The following is a 27,651-nucleotide window of genomic DNA, read 5'->3' as shown; positions in this document are numbered from 1 at the left end:
TCTGTGCTTTCAACCATCAATGTGCCACAAAATCAAAGGTGGTAGTCGGCAAAATAGTCGTAGCCATTGTCAAATGTAGCTTCGATCAAACAAAATCTTGGCTCAACAATGGCGTCAAGGAAAGGTGAAAGCCTGTATTTTTCTTAATCATGAGCGGCAGATTGTTTACTTATTAATTTTCCACTTTTGTTCACCTTGGTCATACCTTCTCCATTTTCAGGATGCTGCTCCGAAATGTCTTTATTCCATGATGATTATGCTGGAGCAAGAGGAAAACTTTCATTTGGACACTTATCTCGCCATCCAGGTTTGGACACATCCAGGACTAGCCATCTTTAACCAGAACTTGCCATGTGTTGCTGCTTCCTGTAATGATGTAAATATTAGTTTAATTGCACATTTTAAATGTGCAATAACTCGTACTTCACTGTTTCATTCTAAGGGGAGTTGCCCAATCTTTTTGTGAGCCGAGCCACAAATGTTTAAACATCTGTGAACAGCCATCTAAACATCTGCGAATCACCCACCATGCAGCTAAGGAAATGATAAAAAGTATGAGTTGCATTACATGTGTACGCTTGTTGGTTCTGTTTTTAATCTCGACGAGCAAAAGTACCCGGCGTTGTCAGGCAGCGCAGTCCCTTTGTGCTGGGAATATGAGGAGGGGGTGAGGAAAGGGAGAGGAGGGGAGGGGAGAGAATGGTGGATGTGAGGGGGAGTGTGGGAAATGGGAGAAGCGGAAATTTGGGGGGAGGGGAGGAAGGTGGAGGATGAGAGGGTAGAAGGAGAGTGGTGAGTGGGGAGAGTCAGAGAGGTGCAGGGGAGAAACAGAGAGGGGTTGTGGCAGAGACAGAGAGTGGAGAGGGGATAGACAGAGCGTGGTGGGGGTGAGACAGAGAGGGGAAGGGAGAGGAACAAAGAGGAGTGGGGAGAGACAGAGAGGGAAGGGGTGAGAGAAAGAGAGTGGTGGGGCAGTGAAAGGGGGGGGAGGGGGGGAGGGGGGGGAAAGGGGGGGAGGGTGGGACAAAAAAAGAAGAGAGAAAGGAGGGGGGAGGTTAACAAAGTGATTCAGCCATGACAGGGCTGAGGGGAAAATAAAATTTTCGGGCTGGTCTTAACAGGAGTGCCACCCCCAGACGACAGGTTGTCTTAGGTTGAGTAAAGAATCTCTCGTCTCTGGCTTATTTAGATTTACAGTTGAAGAAGTCATATTAATAAAATACAGTTTTTTTTTCTTTTCCTCATTTAATTGATTACCCGCACACATATAAACACGGAACTCACGGCCCCTTTACCCCGCTCACTCACTCGGAACTCATGGCCTTCCTTATGCCATTCACTCACACAGAATATTTCATGGCCCACCTTACACCGGTCACTCACAAGGAACATCTCATGGCTTTCTTTACACAGTTCACTCGCTCAGAACCACTCACAGCCCTCCTCACACCGGTCACTCACACGGAACATCTCATGGCCTTTTTTACACCGTTCACTCACTTGGAACAACTCACGGCCTTCTTTATATTGTTAACGCATGTGGAGCATCACAGCATTCGCACACCACTCACGTGCACGATTCATTCCACAGTTTTACTTGATCGCTCCCTCATATCACCTATGCTAGTAAGAATAGAACGGATGATCAAGTATGGACCATGTCCAGCCAGCTGTTTTCATTTGCAAAAAAAGAAACTGCATAAAATCATTTTTATTCATTCAATTAAAAAAAAAAAATTGGACCGGTCAGGATCTGGGGCTGGGAGGAAATGGGGCAGGCCGGGAGCAAATTCCGCCATTGACACACACACACGCACACACACACACACACACACACACACACACACACACACACACACTGACTTTTATTATTTTAGATAGAGAAACAAAAATATAGTTTATTGTAACAGGCATATTGATAACATAGCATTCTGAAGGATTTCCCGGTGTGTACCCCGATTTAGAATAGGTACACCGTATCCCTGTGCATCGTAAGAGGCGACAAAGGGTTCGCATCAGGAAGGGCATCCGGCCATAAAAACATTGCCTCAAAAAGGGTACCATGAGGTCATGGGGCCCGCAAGGCTAACCCCTGCTCTAGTAGGGAAAAATGGCCTTAAAACGATCATTGATTCATTCATTGTAACATATAACCACTGAACACATTTAACATGTTAGGTGCATAAAGCAAAAATATAATTTCTTTCCCTAGTCATGCCTTTTAACAGTCCATATCTGGCAGGCTGATAAGAACCTTTTGAAGTACCTATTCAAAGTATCCATCATCTGGCTCAGCTAAGACGATAAAAGGCTCAGCTGAGACCAACCCCAATAAAAGTTTAGTTTAAGGTGATTTATCTGTAAGAATGGAGTGGGTGGAGTGGGTGGAGTGGAGTTGAGTGCGGGAGAATACATGCATTGAGAAGATATGTCAGCACGATCGTGCAGGTGTGGCATAAGGGATTAGGGAGGGGATTATTTTTCTGAGATAAAATGCACCTTTTGTTCTTTTTCAATGCCTTGTATCCATTGGCAAATGATGCTATATAAACCCAATTATTATTATTACTTAAAATGCCCGATTATAAAAGACACAGATCATGACATTGTTACATTTGTCTTCATGCAAAGAAATGTCGATCATATAGGCTATACATACTTTATCTTCATTCAGAAAATTTCATTTCAATTTGACCCAAAAGGTGATATTCAGAAAGTGCTTTTTGTAGTTGCAGTTTCTGTTTTTAAAAGGGTTGTGGTATTAACAATATTTTTCTACAAGTGTAAATTTGAACAAATTTCCTTCACCTATGTTGTTTGTCTTGCTATTTTACTGTTTGCAAAACATTGTTTCCCAGAAAATCCACTGCATTATTTAGAGATGAAGTACAGTAAGACTTCGACATTCACAGATTCATGCTTAACAAAATTTGACCTGTTTCTACATTCGCGGCACTGTGCTTCACGTATTTGCGATTTTTTTTTTTTGTGGAGGAATTCGCGGTTTTTCTGACCTGCTTCGACATTTGCGGTCCTGTGCTTTGCGTATTTGTGGTTTTGCATGGCCAGGTTCGCAGTTATTCGTGGGATTTTTGATTTTCCCTTATTAATCACGAACCACCAGGAACTAATCCATCCCCATTTACTCCATTGAAACAATGCCTCGACATTTGCGGCATTTTTCAGGAACTTATCCCCTCGGAATATCAGTGTTTCACGGTATTGAAATCTGAAGATGCATAAATGATAGCATATAACAAACATTTTACTGTGATGTGTACAGTGTGAATTGATAACTTCAATGAAATCTCTGCATAAGCATGTCGAGAGCAGCCAGCTTCCTCCCACTCTCAACGGTTCCTTCAACTACAGCCACGAGGACTGGGTGGATTTTCGTTTGGTGAGTGGAGCCTTTTTATATAAAAGGCTGCAGCCACTTATGAAGTTGGTGGAGGCATTATGTTTTCAGGTTGTCTGTCCGTGCATTCTTGATAGGTTTTCGTTGTTGGGATAACTTCATTTCATTAGCCCAATCATACTTTAATCTCATTGGTCCAATCATACCTTAATCTCATTGGCCCAAATCATACTTTAATCTCATTGGCCCAATCATACTTTAATCTCATTGGCCCACTCATACATTAATCCCATTGGCCCATTCATATCTTAATTTCATTGTCCCATTCATACCTTAATTTCATTGGCCCATTCATACGTTGATCGCATTGGCCCACTCATACATTAATCTCAATGGCCCAATCATACATTAATCTCAATGGCCCAATCATACATTAATCGAATTGGCCCAATCATACTTTAATCTCATTGGCCCAATCATACTTTAATCTCAATGGCCCACTCATACATTAATCTCATTGGCCCATTCATATCTTAATTTCATTGGCCCATTCATACCTTAATCTCATTGGCCCAATCATACCTTAATCTCATTGGCCCACTCATACATTGATCTCATTGTCCCATTCATACCTTAATCTCATTGGCCCAATCATATCTGAATTTCATTGGCCCATTCATACGTTGATCGCATTGGCCCATTCATACGTTGATCGCATTGGCCCACTCATACATTAATCTCATTGGCGCACTCATACATTAATCTCATTGTCCCATTCATACCTTAACCACATTGCCCCACTCATTGTATTGTTAATGACTGGCTTCATTCTTGTGACTACAGTGCAGTAATTGGTCTTTATTTGGATTAAGAACGGCTCAAGGGATTTTCGTCAAACTTGGTACAAGTATATATAATGAGATGATTCATCAATGATTCAAAGATGAACTGATAATATTATGGGATCAAAAATTCAAAGGCCAGAGGTCCAGTTTGGTAAAAATTCTGTGTTCGCGTTAACTTGTGAACCAGTGATGGGATTTTGAACCAAACTTGGTACAAGTATATATTATGATGTAAAGACGAACTGATTAGAATTTGGCATCAAGAGGTCAAAGTTCAGAGGTCATGTCAGGTAAAAATGTGACACTTGAGAACAGCTGAAGGAACTTAAATCAAACTTGGTGCAAGTATGTATGATGATGTAAAGAAGATAAATGGATTATTTTATGGGGGGCAAGAGGTCCCGTTAGATAAAAATTCTGTTACTACCCTAACTTGTGAACCAGTGATGGGATTTTGACCAAACTTGGAACAATATATTATGATGTAAAGATGAACTGATTAGATTTCGGCATCAGAGGTCATGTTAGGTAAAAATGTGATACTTGAGAACAGATGAAGGGATTAACATAAAAAATGGAATCAAACGTATAATGATGTAGTAACGGAGGCATGTCGGTCATCGAAGAGTGCCATTATAGGGTTTTTTGATGCACTAAAGGTATGATATGGAGAAAAGTAATAATGCAGTTGTTTAGCAGTATTATAAGTTCTTTGAAACATTATGAACCATAATGCTTAAACAATTTCTAATCTCATATCGGAGAATGATTTTTATGAACGTCTCAACTTTTCAGTTCTTGTTTTCTTTTTGTGTGTACCTAACTAGAGACTCGAGCCTTTCATCACTTCCTGCCAAGGAGCCGTGAACTTGTTGCAGAGTTCCATTGCCACTCTGAAATGCAGTCACCTTCCTGACGACATAAAGGTTTTTGTTTTATTTTCTTCTTCAAACCTCCTTTGGGCTCTTTACGTTGCACATTTGTTTTTGCTATAGCCATTCAATCACACGTCCTTTTCATGCAGTTTATTTGTCAATAACACAACGATGTGACCATAGAGTATTCTTTAAACTGTAAATGAACCCGGCACTGGAAATGACCCCAGGTGTTGAACGAGTGTGTGTCTACCTATGCGCATGCGTTCCCAGGAGGTGCAGGCGAAAAAGGAAGAACACGACGGCATAATGCGCTCAGTGCTGTCCGACTCGCGCCTTGTGCGCCTGCAGCGAGAAGGTGGTGCTACATTGGCACGACTTAAACGAGAGCAACAAGCACACCTCGTATTTGATGATTGCAGGTACGTAACTACATTACTTGGGACTTTAAAAAAAAAAACCTTGACAGGATTACGAAGATTGATGGAGACGTTTATAAAAGGCTATATAAAGGCTTGTGTTTCATAAGCAAACATTATTGATATCTTTATTTTAAAACACTTTTGAATATCGATTGCTTTATTTCCTTGTTCTGCTTTAATATTTTGGCATCTCTTGATTTGCTGCACTACCCTCCCAACCCTCACAATTCCAGGTTCCCATTTTATTATCATTTTGATTCCACCTCCCACTTTTTATTCCACTTGGAATGAATGTTTCAATTGTGTTGTTGTCTTATCGACTTTGCTTGTCAGAGGGTTTCTGTCTTTTGGCACCATTGGAGACCTCCATATGTACTTGACTACAGCAGTCATTGGCTGTGGAAGCAGGAGACAGGAATATGACATTTGGCATTACTATGGAGGCACGTGCTCTTTTTTTTTAAAGATGCTCTGGGATCTTTATTGGTCACAGGCACATGCTTGCTGGTTTTTAACATCCCTTCTGCAAAGTGAAAAGTGGCTTATAACCCACCTCGGTTTGACAGATACATGACAGAATCATCTCCATATTATATGATGCAACACACTGTCTAGGAGGATGTGCCACAACGACTTTGCAGTTGGCTTTTATTCCATCGGGAGTCAAAGCACATTGCCTCATATAATATGCTGCTGTCTCACTTTAAATGTTATGATAATAACATAAGGGTGTGAGTCCCATTTCATAATAAGCATTTGGAAGTGGAAAAATAATTATGGTTCTCGGAGTGTGGGCATGGCTGATCTTTCGGACATGGATTGGTAAATCTAGTACAGGTAGAACCAAGAAGAACCACCTTTAGAGGCCATTTTTCCCTGCAGAGCAGGGGTTGGCCTTTTTCGGGTACCTTGGTCCCCTTTTTGAACCAATGTTTTATGGCCGGATGCCCTTCCTGCCGCCAACCCTGTTAGTCACCTCTTGCGACAAACACGGAATTACCAGTGAGCTGGTACCCAATTTGCCGACCTCGGAAGGATGACAGGCTGAGTAAATCTAGTACAGGTAGACGATACTGAAAACCTTTGAAGATCCACACATATACAAATAGGCAGCAAATTATGCCTTTAGTCAAGAAGGTTTTTCAATCGTGTGCTTTGTGGATGTGGTTTCTCAATAATGTCTCAACTCGGGCTGTTGTTCCAGGGTGTGCCACAACGGAATTTGGTTCAATGAAATTTTTATTCGGAGTCCGAATTTTCCAGTCTTTCTATGCATACCATTGTTTGCTTCAGCATAATGATGAATAGCTCTTCCTGTTCCATCTGGCTATGCTTGTGTTAATTTTTTTTTAGTCCATCACAAGTTGACTTGAGGTGATCATGACTTGTGGAAAGTGTTCCCACCAAATTGCATGTCTTATTCTTTCGTGCAAAGGGTGACTTTGCAATTTTGCTTGTATAAAGATTTGGCACAACTTTGTTAAGGATGTTGTTATTTATTTTGGATGTTTGAGGATTATACTAGCATTCAAACCACCATCGCAGCACATCCAGGAATATGGGATGTGTTTATGCCTGGCTTAAAATGGCAAAGGATCGGCTGTATTTTCCTTGGGATCTTGTCCAGAGAACTTAAATTTGCCTCATGATTCATCTTGCAGCCGATTTTCCATCTTGCTATGGCCAGTTCTTTCATGAAAAATAAAATAAAAACCAAGTACCAGTGTTCCATAAGTTAATTGTGCCAATATTGAATCTGACTATTCACGAATGCCCTTGGGCCTTGGTGTATTTTAAATAATTGTCATTTTCCTGCCCCACTCCCCTCCCCCATCCCTAATCTGTTTTAATCTTAAACACTCAGTTTTCATCATCTTTTTTCCTCTCAAGCCCCATTAAAACAATGTACATTGCCTGGGGGTGTACTTCACAATGCAGGCCTTAGCTGTCTCTCTATTGTTTTAAAAAATATCTATGTTGGACTGTTGGAGGCTTGAGGCACAGACTTTATAGCCCTATTTGAGGCCAGGCCTTAAATAAAAGAAGAAAAGTGTATAATGAAAAGTGTATGGTGTTTGTTTGTGAGAAAGAGGGATTGAAGCTTGCCCGGTAGCTGTAGTTTGTGTGAGACAGAAAGTAAGACCAGCAATCCATGGTTCCGGTGACATGGTTCCGAGTGTAAGATGGTTCTGGGCACCACTTTAACTAACGCTCCTAAGTCAGGATGGTAGTAATACCCTGGGCGGTCGCTGTCTACAACCTACTACCTAAAAAGTACACTGCTCCTGTACACCACTCCTTTCCTATTCCATCTCCAGGTGCTGCATGACGTCATTGCCGGGCACCGAAGGGCGCCCGGCAATGACACGCGCCGAGAGGGAGTACTCACTCCGGTTTCTTGTTACTTGCCAGAATAGATTCCGGCAAGTATGTTGGTTGGTTGGTTGGTTTGTAACTTACCGGAAAAAATTCCGGCAAGTATGTTGGTTGGTTGGTTGGTTTGTCTGTCTGTTTGTTTGTCTGTTTGTGCACAGTACTACGTCTACATCGTTGCACATAGCATCGCCATACTTTACACACATATTTACCTTGCCCTGGAATAAATAGACTGCCCAATTTTTAACTCTCTAGGCCCAAGGCCTCCATTAAGATGTCATAATTCGATAATTCGACAAGTACAAAACTTCATCCAATCAAGATGCAATTTCTTGAGCGCCATGTCGGCATAAACTGGTGGAGAAAAAAAAAAAAGATGACATAATCGGTCACGTGGTTCGGCCGCCATCTTTGCAATACCGAAAAACTTTGCACCTCTATATCTCTGAAAGTGCTGAATAGAAAAAATTGAGACATGGCTCATTGTAAAGAACTCTCCATGGGGATTAAAATATGTTGATTATGATGTCATAGGTGCCTCCATTATGATGTCATAATTCGACAAGTACAAAACTTCATCCGATCAACATGAAACTTCTTTGGCATAATTTCGGAATAAATTAGTTTAGAAAACAAATAATGATGACGTTATCGGTCACGTGGTTCGGCTGCCATATTTTCTGTCTGTCTGTTTGTGCACAGTACTACGTCTACATTGTTGCACATAGCATCGCCATACTTTACACACATATTTGTCTTGCCCTGGAATAGACTGTGCCCAATTTTTAACTCTCTAGGCCCAAGGCCTCCATTATGATGTCATAATTCGACAAGTACAAAACATCATCCAATCAAGATGCAATTTCTTGAGCGCCATGTTGGCATAAACTGGTGGAGAAAAAATATAATGATGATGTCATCTGTCACGTGGTTCGGCCGCCATCTTGGAATAAAACAAAAAACTTTGCACCTCTATATCTCCGAAAGTACTGAATAGAAAAAATTGAGGCATGGCTCATTGTAAAGAACTCTCCATGGGGAATAAAATATGTTAATGATGATGTCATAGAACCACGTCATTTGAACTTTGGCAGAGGTTATTATTTACTTTTAATGATGTTGAAATACGAATCAGAAAGAAGATAATTGGTTTTGGGTCGTCCTTTCCGCATATCTCGTGGGATTGTGCATTGGAGAGATGACCGTGATGGTGGGGAGTGGTTGGCAAATCAAAAAAAAAAAGTACATTCCGGCAAATCCTCCATCTCTGACCGATTTTTCATTTGTTTGTTTGTTTGTTTGTCAGGGTGATATCTCAGCCATCCTTTAAGCTAGGAAGCCGAAATTTCGGCACAATAGTGAGCACGTGCTTTGGCAAAAAGTTTTTTTTTTTTTTGGGGACTAACCAATTAATTGATTAATTACTTAATTATTATCGATTAATTAATCACTTATTTATTTCCTTTCTCATCTGGGCATTATCTCAGGCACCTTTTAAGTTAGGAAACTGATATTTGGACACAACAATGACCAAGTGTTTGACCAATGACGTTCTCTGTTTTTGTCCCAGTCTTTCACCCCATACTTCCTTGTTTAAAATCTCAACTCAAAAAAAAAAAAAAAAAAACATTTCCTTCTCTGCTCTTATTCGTTTATTCGTTGTTCTTATTTGTTCGTTCGTTCTTCGACCACGTTGTTCGTGACCACATGATCACGTTGTTAAAAATGTTTAAACTTTCCCCTGAAGAACTGTATTCTGTCGTATATTATAACACCTTTTTCTTCTTCTTCTATAAAAGGATGCTTTCGACTTGCTCACCAAATCTATTCATTCCAAAAAAAAATTCCATCTCTTACAGTTCCTTTTTTCTACATTCGCAAAAGTCTCCTGCACTCCACCCCTCCTTCAGCGTCCTCAAACGTATTTTTGACTCGAAGGTCTCAAGAAACTCATTTTGCAATAAATGTTCGTTTCCCATTAATCGTACACTTTTCAAAATCCAATCTCACCCCTCCCCTCCAAATCTTCCCCATCACCCCTTCCCTCCAAAACTTCCCCATCACCCCTCCCCTCCAAAACTTCCCCATCACCCCTCCCCTCCAAATCTACCCCCTTGCCCCTCCCCTCCAAATCTTCCCCATCACCCATCTTTCAAATATTCCCTCTTGTCCCTCCCCTCCAAATCTTCCCTATCACCCCTTCCCTCCAAAACTTCCCCATCACCTCTCCCCTCCAAAACTTCCCCAACACCCCTCCCCTCCAAATCTACCCCATTGCCCCTCCCCTCCAAATCTTCCCCATCACCCATCTCTTTCAAATATTCCCCCTTGCCCCTCCCCTCCAAATCTTCCCCATCACCCATCCCTTTCAAATCTTCCCCTCGCCCCTCCCCTCCAAAACTTCCCCATCACCCCTCCCCTCCAAAACTTCCCCATCACCCCTCCCCTCCAAATCTTCCCCATCACCCATCTCGTTCAAATCTTCCCCCTTGCCCCTCCCCTCCAAATCTTCCCCATCACCCATCCCTTTCAAATCTCCCCCCTTGCCCCTTCCCTCCTAAACTCCCCCCACACCCCTCCCCTCCGAGACTCTCCCTCGCTCCTCCCCTCCTAGACTCTCCTCTCACTCATCCTCAAAGCGTCCTCCCCGCTTCTTCCCCCTTCCAACTTTCACCTTCATCTCCCACAACCTTCTGCCTCGCTCTTCCCCCTCCTCCAATAACACCTCACTGTGCCTCACCCAATCACCATCAAACCTTCTTCGGATATGAAATCTTTCCTCTTCTCCAATGGCTTGATCTCTGATCATCAATTTGGTTTCAGACCAGGTCACTCTACTCTGGACATGCTGCTTCTGCTGTCTCAACAATGGATGGAGGTCCTCAATGCCAAACAGGAAATTAGAGCTGTCTCCCTCGTCATATCACGTGCCTTCGATACGGTCTGGCACCCCGCTCTGCTCACCAAACTCTCCTCCTTTGGTATCCATGGAAATCTCCACGCATGGCTGGCGGACTTCCTCTCTCATCATAGTCAACGTGTGGCCCTGAATGGGTTTCTCTCATCTCCTCTTCCTGTTCAGGCTGGAGTTCCCCAAGGCAGTGTTCTGGGCCCTGTGCTTTTTCTGGTCTTCATCAATGATCTCTCTGACTCTCTTGAAAATCCTCTCTATCTCTTTGCTGATGACTCCACTCTCTGCCGCTCCATTCCTCATCCCTCAGATCGGCAGTCTGCAGCCTCCTCACTTTCTGCAGACCAGGACAAAATCACAGACTGGGCAAACAAGTGGAACATGTCTTTCAATCCTGACAAATCTCACACTCTTACGATGTCTCTCCGAAAAGACCGACTGGACAACCCTCCCATCTACTTTCTGAATAATCCTCTCCAAGAAGTTCTGTCACTCAAGCTTTTGGGTCTCACTATCTGCCATGATCTTTCCTGGGAAAACCACATTTCCAAGCTGGCCTCCAAAGCCAGTCGCCGACTGGGCACCCTCCGTCGTGCGAAGTCCTTCCTTGGCACACCTGAGCTCCTCACCACATACAAGGCTTTCATCCGCAGCTCAATGGAATACTGCTCTCCCCTCTGGGCTGGTGCTCCTGCCTCACACCTAGCTCGTGTTCACGCGGTTGAAACCAAAACGTTCAGAATCATTGGAATCTCCCGCGATGACGCTATCTCCGAGGGCCTTTCACTTACTCACCGCAGGCAGGTTGGTGGTCTTTCCGTCTGTTACCGACTCCTCTCCGGCCTTGCTCCCCCAGCTCTCTCTGGGCTCTGTCCCCCAAATATTCCTGCAGGTCGCACAAGATCTGCCTGCAACCCTCTTATGGTTAAACTGCCAAAATCAAGACTCTCTGCTCACCTTCATTCCTCTTTTCTCCCGACTCTGGAACAAACTCCCTCACTCTCTTCAATCCCACTCCTCCCTCCAGGTCTTTAAAACGGCTGTTCACCACCATCTCTTATCTTCCCCAATCCAAAACCTTGATCTTTTCTACCCCCGCTAATTTCACCCCAAATCCACTTTTTTGAGGTGACTTTTGTCTTCTTTCCTGGAAGTCCTTTGTGTCCTTGCGTTTTATACCTATCCTGCCTCCCCCCGGGCCCTCTGCCTCCCACACATCTCCCGATGTCCCTGCCCTCAAATGTTGTGTTTGTGTGCTTCCTCACCTTCTCTCCCCATCTTGTCGACCGCTCCCCTTTTTATATACTTTGTTTGCTTGTTTTTTTTGTTTTTTTTTGGTTTGTTTTTTTGTATACAAGATCGAGGCTCGTGAAAGAGCGAACATTAATCACACAGAAAGACAAACAGACACATAAAACAAATAACATCGGGAGCGGTAGACAAGATGGGGAGAGAGGGGGAAGGACACAAACACAACATTTGAGAGCAGGGACCGAGAGACATGGAGACATCGAGAGATCTGTGGGAGGGAGAGGGCTTTGGGGGGGAGGCATGTGAAGGGGGGGAGGCATGTGAAGGGGGGGAGGCATGTGAAGGGGGGGGGGGGTGGGAGAGGTATAAACATATGGACACTGCCAGGAAATTCCAGGAAATAAGTTGGAATTTCAAACAAGGTGGATCTGGGGTGAATTAGTGGGGGTAGAAAAGATCAAGGTTATGGATGGGGGAAGATAAGAGATGGTGGTGAACAGCTGTTTTAAAGACCTGGAGGGAGGAGAGGGATTGAAGGGAGTGTGGGAGTTTGTTCCACAGGCGGGAGAAAAGAGGAATGAAAGAGTGAAGGTGAGCAGAGAGCCGAGATTTCGGCAGTTTAACCATCAGAGGGTTGCTGGCAGATCTTGTGCGACCTGTAGGAATATTTGGGGGACAGAGCACAGAGAGAGCTGGGGGAGCAAGGCCGGAGAGGAGTCGGTAGAAGACAGAAAGACCACCTACCTGCCTGCGCTGAGTGAGTGAAAGGCCCTCAGAGATAGCTTCATCGCGGGAGATTCCAATGATTTTGAAAGCTTTGGATTCAACAGCGTGAAGCCGAGCCAGGTGTGAGGCAGGAGCACCAGCCCATAGGGGAGAACAGTATTCCATTGAGCTGCGGATGAAAGCCTTGTATGTGGTGAGGAGCTCAGGTGTGCCGAGGAAGGACTTCGCACGACGGAGGATGCCCAGTCGGCGACTGGCTTTGGAGGCCAGCTTGGAAATGTGGTTTTCCCAAGAAAGATCATGGCAGATAGTGAGGCCCAAAAGCTTGAGTGACAGAACTTCTTGGAGAGGATTGTTGAGAAAGTAGATGGGAGGGTTGTCCAGTCGATCTTTTCGGAGAGACATAGTAAGAGAGTGAGATTTGGCAGGATTGAAAGACATGTTCCACTTGTTTGACCAGTCTGTGATTTTGTCCAGGTCTTCAGAGAGTGAGGAGGCTGCAGACTGCCGATCTGAGGGAAGAGGAATGGAGCGGCAGAGAGTGGAGTCATCAGCAAAGAGATAGAGAGGATTTTCCAGAGAGTCAGAGAGATCATTGATAAAGACCAGAAAAAGCACAGGGCCCAGCACACTTCCTTGGGGAACTCCAGCCTGAACAGGAAGGGGAGATGAGAGAAATCCATTCAGGGCCACACGTTGACTACGACCAGAGAGGAAGTCCGCAAGCCATGCATGGAGATTTCCATGGATACCATAGGAGGAGAGTTTGGTGAGCAGAGCTGGGTGCCAGACCGTATCAAAGGCCCTTGATATGTCAAGGGAGACAGCTCTGATTTCCTGTTTGGCATTGAGGCCTCCATCCATTGTTGAGACAGCAGAAGCAGCATGTCCAGAGTAGAGTGACCTGGTCTGAAACCAAATTGATGATCAGAGATCAAGCCATTGGAGAAGAGGAAAGATTTCATATCCGAAGCAATGATGGATTCCATGACTTTGCTGATAATTGGGAGCAGGCTGATTGGTCTGTAGTTGCAAGGATCTGTTTTTGCACCTTTTTTGTGTAAAGCGGTAATGTTAGCTGATTTCCAGGATGCTGGCAGATGACCTTGAGCAAAAGATAGGGTGAAAAGAACAGAGAGAGGGTGAGATAGAGCGGCAGAGCAGGATTTTAGGAACCGTGGGCTGATGCCGTCTGGTCCAGTTGCAGAATCAGAGTCGAGGTTTGACAAAAACTCCTCCACCTTGTCAGGAGAGAAGGACACAGAGTCCAGGAGCAGTTGGGTTCGACTGGGAAAGGTGGGAACAGAGAGAGATGGGTTTGGGACTAAGGATTTCGAGGCGAACACAGAGTTGAGGCATTCGGCTTTGTCACGTGCGATGTCAACTGTGTGTCCATTTGAGGTAAGGGAGGGGATGGAGGGGGAACAAACACCAGAAACGGATTTGACCAGACGCCACCAGGATTTGGAGGAAGGAGACAGGTTTGAGAGTTCATTCTTGAGTGAGGAGAGATAGTGCTTCCTGGCACTCCTGAGGGTAGACACACACTTGTTCCGAGCTTGGTGGAAGGAACTGAGATTTCCTTCAGTTGGATTAGCCTTCCAAGAGGCAAAGGCAAGTTGTTTCAGGGCAACTGCCTCACCACAAGATTCAGTGTACCATGGACGGGAGGAAGGGTAAGACAATTGAAGGCGAGATGGGATAAATCTGTGCATGAGAGAGATCAGTTTGCTTTGGAAGAATTCCCAGGAAGAATTGATGTCAGAGGCAGTGGAGATGGGAGACCAATCAAGACGAATGATGGCTGCTTGAAGACCGTCCCAGTCGGCCTGAGTGAAATGGCAGACTCGTCGACGCTGAGGAGGCTCTCTGAGAATGGCCAGAGAGATGTCCACTTTGACAAGCACATGATCAGAAGAACCGATTGGAGCAGAAGAAGAGCAGCAGACATTAGCAGGGAAGTTTGTCATAACCAAGTCTAGAAGAGAAGATACTCCATTGGCTGAGATCCGGGTCGGGAAATTGACAGATTGTGTCAATCCCAGTGAGTCACAGAAGTCCTTTGCTGAGGTGCCATGACTAGTGAGAGAGGAACCCACACCCAACCAGGTGGCATGATGACAGTTGAAGTCACCACATATGAGGAAGAGAGAGTTGGGATGAGTGGATAGAAGTTGGTCCATGTTGTCAGACATTGAAATGTAGATGGAGTCATCACTGTTTGGGGGACGGTACAGAACACATATGAACAAAAGGTGGGAGCGGAGAGGAAGCCGTAACCAGAGGTACTCCTGCGGGTGAGGAGGAAAGAGAGCAGTGCAAGGAGAGTGAGGAAGAGAGTTTTTGACAAAGATAGCCACCCCACCACCAGGCCGAGGCTCAGGTCTATCATACCGGAGGAGGGAGTAACCAGGAAGAGATATTAAGGAATCAGAGACATCTTGAAGGAGGAAAGTCTCTGTTAAGCAGATCAAGTCTGGATTGTCAGAAGCAACCTGTATGGAGAGATCAGTCAGGTTTGAGCGAAGGCCCCGGATGTTTGAGGTCCATACCGTTAATGAAGAGAGAGGGGGAGCATCGGGTACAGGACAGGGGAGGGGAGGAGTAGGGTAAGATGAAGGATGAGAGGGGGAGGTAGGGAGAGCAGTTGATAGTGTTTCAGATGTTGCAGAAGAGTTCCAAGAAAGGGAAGGATGAGGAGGATGAAAGGTTTGCTGGTGAAGGGATGCGGCACAGTGAGGGGTTGTTTGAGGGGGGGCAGAGGAAAGTAGAAGGTTTGGGGGGGTGGAGGTATGAGATAGAAGGGAGACGAAGTGGGGAGGGGCAGCTTGGAGGAGGAGGGGGGAGGAGAGAGAATTGGAGAGGAATGGTATGGGGGGAGAATTGAATGGGAGGGATTGGGGGGGAGTTTTGAAGGGGAGGAGTGAGGGGGGAGTTTAGGAGGGGAGGGGCAAGGGGGGAGTTTTGGAGGGAAGGGGAAAGGGGGGAGATCAGGAGTGGAGGGGCAAGGGGGGGGATTAGGAGGGGAGGGGCAAAGGGGAAGTTTAGGAGGGGAAGGGCAAGGGGGGAGTTCAGGAGTGGAGGGGCAAGGGGGGAGTTTAAGAGTGGAGGGGCAAGGGGGAAGTTTCGGAGTGTAGGTGCAAGGGGGGGGATTTGGATGGGAGGGGCAAGAGGGGAGTTTAGAAAGTGGATGATTAATGAAAGACGAACATTGATAACAAATTGGGTTTGTTGTGATTTTCAAGTTAGCAATCCGGTTCAGGATGATGGAGGAGGGATGGAATGAATGTGAATTTAGACCATGTAGTGAGGGAGACGTATAAGATATTGAATTTCTTTTTTTTGAAGTGGAAAGAGTTGGAGAGGAAATTGAGAAAAGCCTTTTAAATAGGAAGAAAAACAGCGTGTTGTAATATACCACTGAATAAAAAACAGAAGGGGAAAGGTTAAACATATTTAAAAATATTTAAACAGAACTATGAACAATCTTATATGCACAAAAATACCAACGGGGGGAGAGCCGAGAGGGACCACCACGAGTCACGTGAACAGGGCAAACGGTGGATGGCAAGGAGATAATGGGGGTGGGGCGAACAGCACACCTGGACAGAAAATACAGGATGAGACAACAGTACACGTGGAGAAAAGAAAATAAATGTTTTTTTTTTTTTTTTTTTTTTTTTGGGGGGGGGGGGGGGTGGGGATTTAGAACGTTAGACAGTATTATGTTCGGGGTAGAAGGGAAAAAACCAAGAGCCAAGCAAAACACTTAAGTTAACAAAACACCGACGGGGGTACAACTACAAGGCCACACACGAGGGGCAGAAAACGATTAATTAATTACGAGTTACAGGAAATTCAAACCAAAACTAACTATAATCAAACAATATCACATGGACGATAAAATAACGAATTGAAATTTGACAATCTATCTGGGGAAATGGGGGAGAAACACGTGGTCGAAGAACGAACGAACGAATAAGAATGAATAAACGAATGAGCACAGAGAAGGTAGTCTTTTTTTTTTTTTTTTTTTTTGAGTTGAGATTTACATAAGGAAGTAGGCTTTGGGGTGGAAAGACTGCGAAAACAGAGAACGAAAGTTATTGGATCACAAACGACAGGCGCTGAGAGAAAAACAAAGCCTCAAGGTTGTACTTGTACAGTGTACACTGTACAAGACCTCGAGACGACACGAATTAACGCGATTTTCAATACAGGTATGAAAGATTTGCACCGAAAATCTTTGACGGGACAATATACGTACATACACCATAAAAGAAATACAGTTATAATGAAAATACAAATTGGAACAATGACTTAACTTCGATTTCGATGGAGAGCGTGGAGACCTGCGAAAAAACGAACCCTAAACGAACCCAAAAACGAAACGAACCCAAAAACGAAAAAACGAACCCAAAAACGTTTGATTTGTTTGTTTGATAAATGTTAGCTCTTTCACGAGCCTCGACTCTGTAAACAAACAAAAAAAAATACAAAAAAAAACCTTTTGTCTGCCCCATTCTTCCCTTTCTCCAAGCTATTCTGAAATCTCTGACACACCTTCAACAGCTCTCCCTACCTCTTCCTCCTCTTCCACATCTTACCCTACCCTCCCCCCCCCCCCCCCCCTGTTCTGTATCCGAAGCTCCCCCTTCCTCTTCATTAACGGTATGGACCTCAAACATCCGGGGCCTTCGCTCAAACTTGACTGATCTCTCCATACAGGTTGCTTCTGACAAACCAGACGTGATCTGCTTAACAGAAACTTTCCTCCTTCATGATGTCTCTGATTCCTTGGTATCTCTCCCAGGTTACTCCCTCCAGTATGATAGATGTATGAGCTTGGAGAAAAGTATGTTAGACCTGAGCCACGTCCTGGAGGTGGGGTTGCTATATTTATAAAAAACTCTTCCTCACTCGCCCTGCACTGCCCTCTCTCCACCTCACCCCCAGGAATACCTTTGGCTACGGCTTTCCCTTCGCTCCCACCTTTTGTTCATATGTGTGTTGTACCGTCCACCAAACAGTGATGACTCCATCTACATCTCGCTGTCTGATAATATGGACCAACTTCTATCTACCCATCCCAACTCTCTCTTCCTCATATGTGGTGATTTCAATTGTCACCATGCCAGTTGGCTGGGTGTGAGTACCCCTCTCACCAGCCATGGCTCTTCAGCAAAGGACTTCTGCGACTCACTGGGACTGACACAATCTGTCAATTTCCCGACCCGGATCTTAGTCAACGGAGCATCTTGTCTTCTGGACTTGGTTATGACTAACTTCCCTGAAAATGTCTGCTGCCCTTCTTCTGTCTGCTCCAATCGGCTCATCTGATCATGTGCTTGTTAAAGTGGACATCTCTCTGACCATTCTCAGAGAGCCACCTCAGCGTCTACGAGTCTGGCATTTCACTCAGGCCAACTGGCATGGTCTTCAAGCAGCCATCAATCATCTGGACTGGTCTCCCATCTCTACCGCCTCTGACATCAACCCATCCTGGGAATTCTTCCAAAGTAAATTGCTCTCTCTCATGCACAGATTTATCCCATCTCGTCTTCAGTTGTCATACCCTTCCTCCCGTCCATGGTACACGGAATCTTGTGGTGAGGCTGTTGCCCAGAAACAACTTGCGTTCGTCTCCTGGAAAGCAAATCCAACGGAAGGGAATCTCATTTCCTTTCACAAAGCCCGAAACAAGTGTGTGTCCACCTTCAGGAGAGCCAGGAAACAATATCTCTCCGTTCTCAAGACCGAACTCTCTTATCTGTCTCCCTCTTCCACATCCTGGTGGCGTCTGGTCGAATCTGTTTCTGGTGATTGTTCCCCCTCCATCCCCTCCCTCACCTCAAACGGCTGCACGGCTGACTCCGCACGTGAAAAAGCTGAATGCCTCAACTCTGTGGCCCACGGGTCCTAAAATCCTGTTCTTCCGCTCTTTCACTCCCTCTCTCTGTTCTCTTCAACCTCTCTTTTGCTCAAGGTCATCTGCCATCTGCTTGGAAATAAGCCAACATCACCGCTTTGCACAAAAAAAGTGCAAAAACAGATCCTAGCAACTACAGACCAATCAGCCTTCTCCCAATTATCAGCAAAGTCATGGAATCCATCATTGCTTCAGATATGAAATCTTTCCTCTTCTCCAATGGCTTCATCTCTGATCATCAATTTGGTTTCAGACCTGGTCACTGTACTCTGGACATGCTGCTTCTGCTTTCTCAACAATGGATGGAGGTCCTCAATGCCAAACAGGAAATTAGAGCTGTCTCCCTTGACATATCACGTGCCTTCGATACGGTCTGGCACCCCGCTCTGCTCACCAAACTCTCCTCCTTTGGTATCCATGGAAATCTCCACGCATGGCTGGCGGACTTCCTCTCTAGTCGTAGGCAAAGTGTGGCCCTGAATGGGTTTCTCTCATCTCCTCCTCCTGTTCAGGCTGGAGTTCCCCAAGGCAGTGTTCTTGGCCCTGTGCTTTTTCTGGTCTTCATCAATGATCTCTCTGACTCTCTTTAAAATCCCCTCTATCTCTTTGCTGATGACTCGACTCTCTGTCACTCCATTCCTCATCCCTCAGATCGGCAGTCTGCGGCCTCCTCACTCTCTGCAGACCTGGACAACATCACAGACTGGGCAAACAAGTGGAACCTGTCTGTCAATCCTGACAAATCTCACACTCTTACGATGACTCTCCGAAAAGAGCGAATGTACAACCCTCCCATCCACTTTCTGAATAATCCTCTCCAAGAAGTTCTGTCACTCAAGCTTTTGGGTCTCACTATCTGCCATGATCTTTCCTGGGAAAACCACATTTCAAATCTGGCCTCCAAAGCCAGTCGCCGACTGGGCATCCTCCGTCGTGCGAAGTCCTTCCTTGGCACACCTGAGCTCCTCACCACATGCAAGGCTTTCATCCGCAGCTCAATGGAATACTGCTCTCCCCTCTGGGCTGGTGCTCCTGCCTCACACCTAGCTCGTCTTCACGCTGTTGAAACCAAGGCGTTCAGAATCATTCGAATCTCCTGCGATGAAGCTAACTCCAAGGGCCTCTCACTCACTCACAGCAGGCAGGTTGGTGGTCTTTCTGTCTTCTACCGACTCCTCTCTGGCCTTGCCCCCCCCCCCCAGCTCTCCCTGGGCTCTGTCCCCCAAATATTCCTACAGGTCGCATAAGATCTGCCTGCAACCCTCTTATGGTTAAACTGCCAAAATCAAGACTCTCTGCTCACCTTCACTCCTTCATTCCTCTTTTCTCCCACCTCTGGAACAAACTCCCTCACTCTCTTCAATCCCACTCCACCCTCCAGGTCTTTAAAACAGCTGTTCACCACCATCTCTTATCTTCCCCCATCCAAAACCTTGATCTTTTCTACCCCTGCTAATTTCACCCCAAATCCACTTTTTTGAAATCCCAACTTCTGTCCTGGAAGTCCTTGGTGTCCTTGTGTTTTATACTTCTCCCACCCCCCCCCCCCCACCCCTTCCCACGCCTCCTCCCCCCAAGCCCTCTCCCTCCCACACATCTCCCTGCTCTCAAATGTTACGTTTGTGTGCTTCCCCTCTCTCCCCATCTTGTCTTCCGCTCCCTCTTTTTATATATTTTGTTTGTCTGGTTGACTTGTTTGTGAAATAAATGTTAGCTCTTTCACGAGCCTCGATTCAGTATGAAAAAAAAAAGAAAAAAAAAGTGATTTGACTGTAAAGGGTATTTTTGATTTATTGATTAATTGATTCATCAATTAATTATTTTATTATTCGATTAATTACTTCATTAATTATTTTTTAAAGTTACTGGTTCGGATGAAACGGTGGTGGTTTAGGTATTCTATTAGCCAATTGATTAATTATTTAATTATTTTCTGATTATTATTTCTTTATTTTTGGTATTAATCACTTTTTTGTTTTCTTACTCATCTGGGCAATATCTCAGGCACCTTTTTAGCTAGGAAGCTGATATTCAGACATGACAGTGACCAAGTGATGTGAATATAAAGATTATTTTTGATTTCTTGAATTATCAATTAATCGATTCATTATTTATCGATTAATAAAAAATAAAAAAAATTCAATTAATGACTTATTTAATTAATTTTCAAAAAGTTACAGCTTCAGATGAAACACTATTGGTTGAGTTGAGGTATGCTATTAGCCTCGCACATCAAAAGCAGGTTTTTTTTATTTATTTAAATTTATCTATTTTATTTATATTTTATGTGTTTATTACTTGCAAAAATTCGATCCCTGGTGTTGGGCTAGCGGCTAGGGTGCCGGCTTAGGATCCTAGGATCCTGGGTTCGAATCTCGGTCGATCGCCGAATTAATGCCAGGGGGGTTGACTCAGCCTGTCATCCTTCCGAGGTCGGCAAATTGAGTACCAGTTCACTGGTAATTCCCTGTTTGTCGTTGAAGGCGGCAAAAAGGGTTGGCGTCAGGAAGGGCAAAAAAGGGTTGGCGTCAGGAAGGGCATCCGGCCGTAAAACATTGCTTCAAAAAGGGGACCAAAAAACAACAACTACCACGGTCCCCGAAAAGGCCAACCCCCGCTTTGCGGGGAAAAATGGCCTCTAAACGGTGGTTTTTATTACTTGCAAAATTGAATATTTTTCAAGTACGATTGGTCTTGGGCGTTATTTGTCTGATTGTCTGTATGTCAATTGCCTACATGTCACAATTTTATTCCGATCTTCACGAAACTTCACCAAACGGTAGAGTTGGTCATGAGGAAGAAGCCTATTGATTTTGAGGTCAAAGGTCATCTTTAGGTCAAATTTCTAAAATTGTCATTTTTCATCCGATTGACTTGAAAATTGAACAGCTTTTGCATATTGAGTCACTAAATTTGAAAAGCAACTATTTTGCGGTCAAAAGTCAACTCAATGTCAATCTTCTAAAATCATCAATTTTCATCTGAAAAATTGTCATTTTCATCCAATTAACCTGAATGCACACCTGGAACGTATGATGTCATGACGTACCCTGCCAGGAATGTACAGTACGAGCGATAGCGTTTTTCTTTGTACTCGCGCATGTTTCTTTTGCAATATATTGTTTTACATGAATGGGGTGCAATCTTTAAAGGTATGTTGTTTCTCATTGTGAGTTTGGAAGCAAAACAAATTCGATAACACGCGATTTTCGAGCCATTTTCCATATTAATATGTTTTACAAATTACCGAGCCAAATGTTTCTCCCCGTCACACGATGATTGCGAGCTGTTTATAAATAATAAGGTTAATGCACATTTTCTTGAAATGTCTATAATGCAACATTGCTTTTAAAATTTGTTTATTGAAATTCGCTCTAAACAAGGGCGAAAGCTACTCATTGTTTGTGGGTTGTATAGAGTACAGTACAACTTGTACTGTACTCTGAAGTTCTGAAGTTCTGTCACTCAAGCTTTTGGGTCTCACTATCTGCCATGATCTTTCCTGGGAAAACCACATTTCAAATCTGGCCTCCAAAGCCAGTCGCCGACTGGGCATCCTCCGTCGTGCGAAGTCCTTCCTTGGCACACCTGAGCTCCTCACCACATACAAGGCTTTCATCCGCAGCTCAATGGAGTACTGCTCTCCCCTCTGGGCTGGTGCTCCTGCCTCACACCTAGCTCGTCTTCACGCTGTTGAAACCAAAGCGTTCAGAATCATTGGAATCTCCCGCGATGAAGCTAACTCCAAGGGCCTCTCACTCACTCACAGCAGGCAGGTTGGTGGTCTTTCCGTCTTCTACCGACTCCTCTCTGGCCTTGCCCCCCCCAGCTCTCTCTGGGCTCTGTCCCGCAAATATTCCTACAGGTCGCACAAGATCTGCCTGCAACCCTCTTATGGTTAAACTGCCAAAATCAAGACTCTCTGCTCACCTTCACTCCTTCATTCCTCTTTTCTCCCGCCTCTGGAACAAACTCCCTCACTCTCTTCAATCCCACTCCACCCTCCAGGTCTTTAAAACAGCTGTTCACCACCATCTCTTACCTTCCCCCATCCAAAACCTTGATCTTTTCTACCCCCGCTAATTTCACCCCAATTCCACTTATTTGAAATACCAACATCTGTCCTGGAAGTCCTTGGTGTCCTTGTGTTTTATACTTCTCCCACCCCCCCCCCCCCACCCCTTCCCACGCCTCCTCCCCCCAAGCCCTCTCCCTCCCACACATCTCCCTGCTCTCAAATGTTGTGTTTGTGTGCTTTCCCCTCTCTCCCCATCTTGTCTTCCGCTCCCTCTTTTTATATATTTTGTTTGTCTGGTTGATTTGTTTGTGAAGTAAATGTTAGCTCTTTCACGAGCCTCGATTCAGTATACAAAAAAAACAAAAAAAAACAAAAAAAAACTTTAATCGGTCATCAGGACTCCACACTGTGTCCAATCTGCCAGTACAGGTTACCGAAAAACAGCCGATATCTGCTTTTTCCGATTGCCGGTTCCAATATCAGCAAAGCACTAATATACTGTATATATGTATGTATATGTTTTTTTAATAGTAATAGAGCTGACACACACACACACACACACACACACACACACACACACACACACACACACACGGACATCCTGGCGAGACAAACACTTAACACTGAGCTTGGGGGAAGTGCTGTCACAACGTCACTTCCCGGGATACACTGGGTACCAGCGACGTCATAACAATGGCACCGCTTTTCTCACCGTACTCAGCAGGACATTTCCTCAAGATTAATTTCCTCCTCCCCATCGATGCCAACCGATGGGGATTGTTTGTGATCTATCCTTTTCAAGCAAGGAGGCAGTACATACCATTTTTAGTCTTTGGTATGACTTGAACCGGTCCAAACCGGATTGGTGGTTTGTCGGAGACACCATCTCCTTACTGGATGGCCATTAGCTCTCTACTGGAGCTCATCCACCCTTTGCCAGATGTTCTTTTTCGTCCACGCAGGGTGTTACAGTCTCCCTCCCCTCCAGCAAAGCCATTGAGAGGTGTCGGTTTAGTCGCCGACAAACCCGACCATGCGGCAGGTAGCACTTGATTACATGTTACCAGTGGCAGTCCCAAAAGATTGACCTGACTTTTAAATAAAATAATTTACATATATATTATACACAGAGCCAAAAATTGTATAATTTACAATATGTACTGATATTTATAAATTATATATTTACAATTTTTATATGCAAAGAATATGTAGAAAGTATTTAAAATATTTACATATTTACAGATCCAAAAAAGTATAATAATAAAAAAGTGTGTTTGATGCTGAAATTGAGCACGAGTGTGATGTGAGTCTTATAATTTAGAAAGTCTCACACAAAATGTCACGCAAGTCAATGAGATCAATGTGCAATGTTTTTTAGATAGTATGGATGATTAGTCGGACAACACACGTCATCCGAGCTGCCATACACCATCTGATACACCTGAGCTGACACCTGCTCATATGCCGGACAGTACGGCCTCTCAAGGCCATAACGCCAATGGAGATAGGCCAGTGTTGTGTTCGGTCTGGACAGCACCATCAATAAGGAGGATGCACAGGTAATGGGAATACGTCTCCCCACCTGCCTTCAAGTCTTGCCCTGTCTCATGCATCACATCGAGAAGGGTGTGGTGGCAAAGCACACTGGTTATCCTGGTGCTGCCCCAAAATGGGCGTCTGCGCAGCTTGTCCTGGCCTAGGTTGCCGACTTTTACAAGAGGCCCAACATACCCACTGTTTCTGACCACAAGGCGCACATCTTGCTCATTCAGCTTCTGGACGCCAACTGCAAGATGAGGGAGATCCCGACCGCACGTAGATCAACCCTGGCCACGCTTGCCAAGCTGCAGCCCATGGAACAATAACTGGATGTGACCTTCTGGTTATGGACGGCTAACGTTGAGGAGCTGGTCATTAACTCGGAGGATTGCCGGTTCCTGCAATTGATGAAGGTCAGGTCAGGTCAGCTATGGGAGCATGTGCCGGAGCAGCGCATTGCCGCATCCACTTTTTGAAGGTAATCCAGGGGCCTCCGTCTGGCCATCCCCCAGGCTGATGCCTGGCCCATCCCTATCTTCTTGAGATGCCGATCAACCTGCTGCAACCACGAGCACACGGTCGCCCCGTTGGCCTCCTCCACTCACGAGGCTCCCTTGCTGAGAGTATCTGGTGAGCTGGATCAGCGTCTGGAAAACGAGCCACATGCCCATACAGCTGCAGCTGACACTCGAAGACCCATACAGTAAACAAATCTCATCTGAGTCTCTTTCAGCAACCGCTTGTTGGATACAAAGTCTGACCAGCGATAGCCAAGGATTCTCCGAAGAGACTTTGTTCCACAGGAGTGAAGTCTCATTCTCTGGCCCTTGGTAAGGGTCCAAGTCTAGCATCCGTAGAGCAAGCCTGGAAGCACCAAGGACTTAAAGACTGACTTTCATCCTCCTGCATAGATACCGACAGCGCCACACCCCATGATACAGTGAAACCATGACTCCCCAGGCCCGACCCAGACGTCTATCAACTTCTGGCTCACAACATGCGGAGACATGAATAACACTGCCAAGGTAAGTGAATCTCTTCGTGACCTCAACATCTTCGCCACAAACAGGCACAGACAAGACAGCAGCATCCAAAATGTCATTGAAAGCCTGGATCTTGGTTTTGCCCCAGGAAATCCATAATCCCAATGGCTCCGCCTCCTCATTCAGTGCCTGGAGGGCCCCCGTAAGAATATCCAGCATCTTCGCAAAGATGACTACATCATCTGCGAAATCAAGGTCAGAGATCTTGACACTCTCAAACGATGCACCGCAGCCTGACATCTCCGACATCCTCCCCAGAATCCAGTCCATACAAGTGCTGAAGAGTGTGGGAGCCAGTACACACCCCTGCCGAACTCCAGTAACAACTGGAAATAGGTCAAAGATGGAGCCACCACACCTCACAGCACTCTCAGTACCAGAGTATAGGTCAGAGATCAGATTGATCAGTGTTGGTGGCACCCCACGAAGATCAAGAATCCTCCAGAGGGCATCCTGATTCACTGAATCGAACACTTTGCGGAGGTCAACATAGCCTGCAAGCAGCACCTGGCGAAACTTTCACTTGCGTTCGTTGCGGACCCGAAGCGCAAGGATACGGTCAATCATTGACCTCTTTGGTGTAAAGCCCGACTGCTCTGGTCGCTGGTGCTCGAGCAGATGGCCATGAACCCTCTCAAGAATGATGCAAGCAAAGACCTTTCCCGGCACTGAGAGTAGCATCACCCCTCGGTAGTTGTTGCAGTCCTGGTGATCACCCTTCCTTTTCCAGAGGGGAACAACAAGGCCCCTCTTCCAGTCAGTTGGGATGATGCCTGTGCTCCAAACAGAGCACAGAACTGCATGCAACGACTCAAGTACAGCATTTCCACCAGCCTTGAGAAGCTCAGCATGGATGCCACAAATCCCAGGAGCTTTGCCCCCCTTTTAGCTGGTTCACCGCCGCCTGTGTTTCTGCAAGTGAAGGCAGTTTACACTTAATTGGGGGGTCAGTATTTGGGATAGCAACACCCCTGACATCCAACTCAACAGCTGGTGGGTCAGCATTGTACAGCCGCTCAAAGTAACCGGCTCAGCGGGCCTTCACTTCAGACTCCTCTGTCGAGAGGCCACCACTTTCTGCCCTCTCCTCTTTGAGCTTGCCCACATCTAGCCGAGGCTGGGATGGTAGCATTCTCTTGGATTTGAGATGCAACTCCAGAGTTGCTACAACAAACCTGTGGTCAGTGTTGAGGAACTGAGCACTGTGGTAGACCCTGCATTTCTCGAGCATCCGCCATAGACCATCAATGAGCACATGGTCAATCTCCTTCGCCACACCAACAGCATTGGAATACCAAGTCCAGCAATGAGGCTGTGGGCGCTGAAACCATGGGCCAGCCACCTTAAGTCCATGACTTCTTGCAAAGTCGAGGAACTTAGTGCTATTCTGGTTCACAGTCCCAGATCCATGGGGACCAACACATGCCTCATAACCAACACATTGTGATCCCTGTCAGTGCCAGTCGATGCATTGAAATCCCCCAAAACTAGAAGAGTATCTCTCATGGGGCACTGATCAACCACAGACTCGAGCGTGGCGTAGAATGCCTCCTTCACCGCGAGATCACTTTCCTCAGTCGGAGCATATACAGAGACCAGGGAAATGACACTCAGAGAGTGACAAATCCTCAGTCTCATAGTACGCTCGTTGACCGGTGTTACCTTCGACTATCATGGGAGTCAGCTTATTGGACACAGCCATAGCAACTCCCTGGGCATGGTAACCGTCAAGGCGACCAGACCAGTAGTAGGTGTAACCACCCACTATGATATCACCACTACCCGGCCTCCGATTGATGTCTTCATCAATTCAATTCTGATTGATTTGATGAAGACTGACTGCATATCACCTTTCGGCACCTACGACAAGGTCCTGTCGCAGAAGGTGCACCGTCGCCAGGTTCGTGAGCAGGCTGAGGAAGAACGGCACAAGCAGAAGGTGCGAAATATTGGTGCTGCTATTTCCATCATTTCATTAGCAGATGGCAGTGAAGCAACTGCCACTCAGACAAACACTGTGACTGCGACTCGGAGCCATCATCACAGCAAGCACACCGGCACCCCAGTGTCCATCCCCCCCATCATACGCCATCCAAAGTAGGGTGATGCTACTCTCAGTGCCGGGAAAGGTCTTTGCTTGGATCATTCTTGAGAGGGTTCATGGCCATCTGCTCGAGCACCAGCGACCAGAGCAGTCGGGCTTTACATACGCCTTCAACTCAAGCTGACACTGATACAACAGGCCAGCTTCACGAAGGCCATAATTAATGAAGTTTGGAAGACAGAATATGAAAAAATTTGAAAAAGGTTTCTTTTTTTTGGTTTGTTGGTTACCCGATTACCAAATTTTCAAAAATA

At 45.4% G+C, this 27,651-nt stretch overlaps 1 protein-coding gene across 2 annotated transcripts in view; it reads left to right on the top strand.

Annotated features, from left to right (window-relative positions):
- Positions 1-27,651, top strand: part of LOC137435227 (pleckstrin homology domain-containing family G member 4B) — a 199,014-nt gene that overhangs the window by 58,308 nt on the left and 113,055 nt on the right. For both annotated transcript variants that reach the window (XM_078784520.1, XM_078784519.1), the window contains exons 8-11: positions 221-307; positions 3,284-3,400; positions 5,031-5,129; positions 5,352-5,500. In XM_078784520.1, coding sequence (XP_078640646.1) covers positions 221-307; positions 3,284-3,400; positions 5,031-5,129; positions 5,352-5,500 — 452 coding nt within the window. The remainder of the gene's footprint in view (positions 1-220; positions 308-3,283; positions 3,401-5,030; positions 5,130-5,351; positions 5,501-27,651) is intronic.

This window comes from Myxine glutinosa, chromosome 9 (genome assembly GCF_964187855.1).
Source record: "Myxine glutinosa chromosome 9, kmMyxGlut1.1, whole genome shotgun sequence".
NCBI lineage: Eukaryota > Metazoa > Chordata > Myxini > Myxiniformes > Myxinidae > Myxine > Myxine glutinosa.
This window is presented reverse-complemented; position numbering and strand designations above follow the sequence as displayed.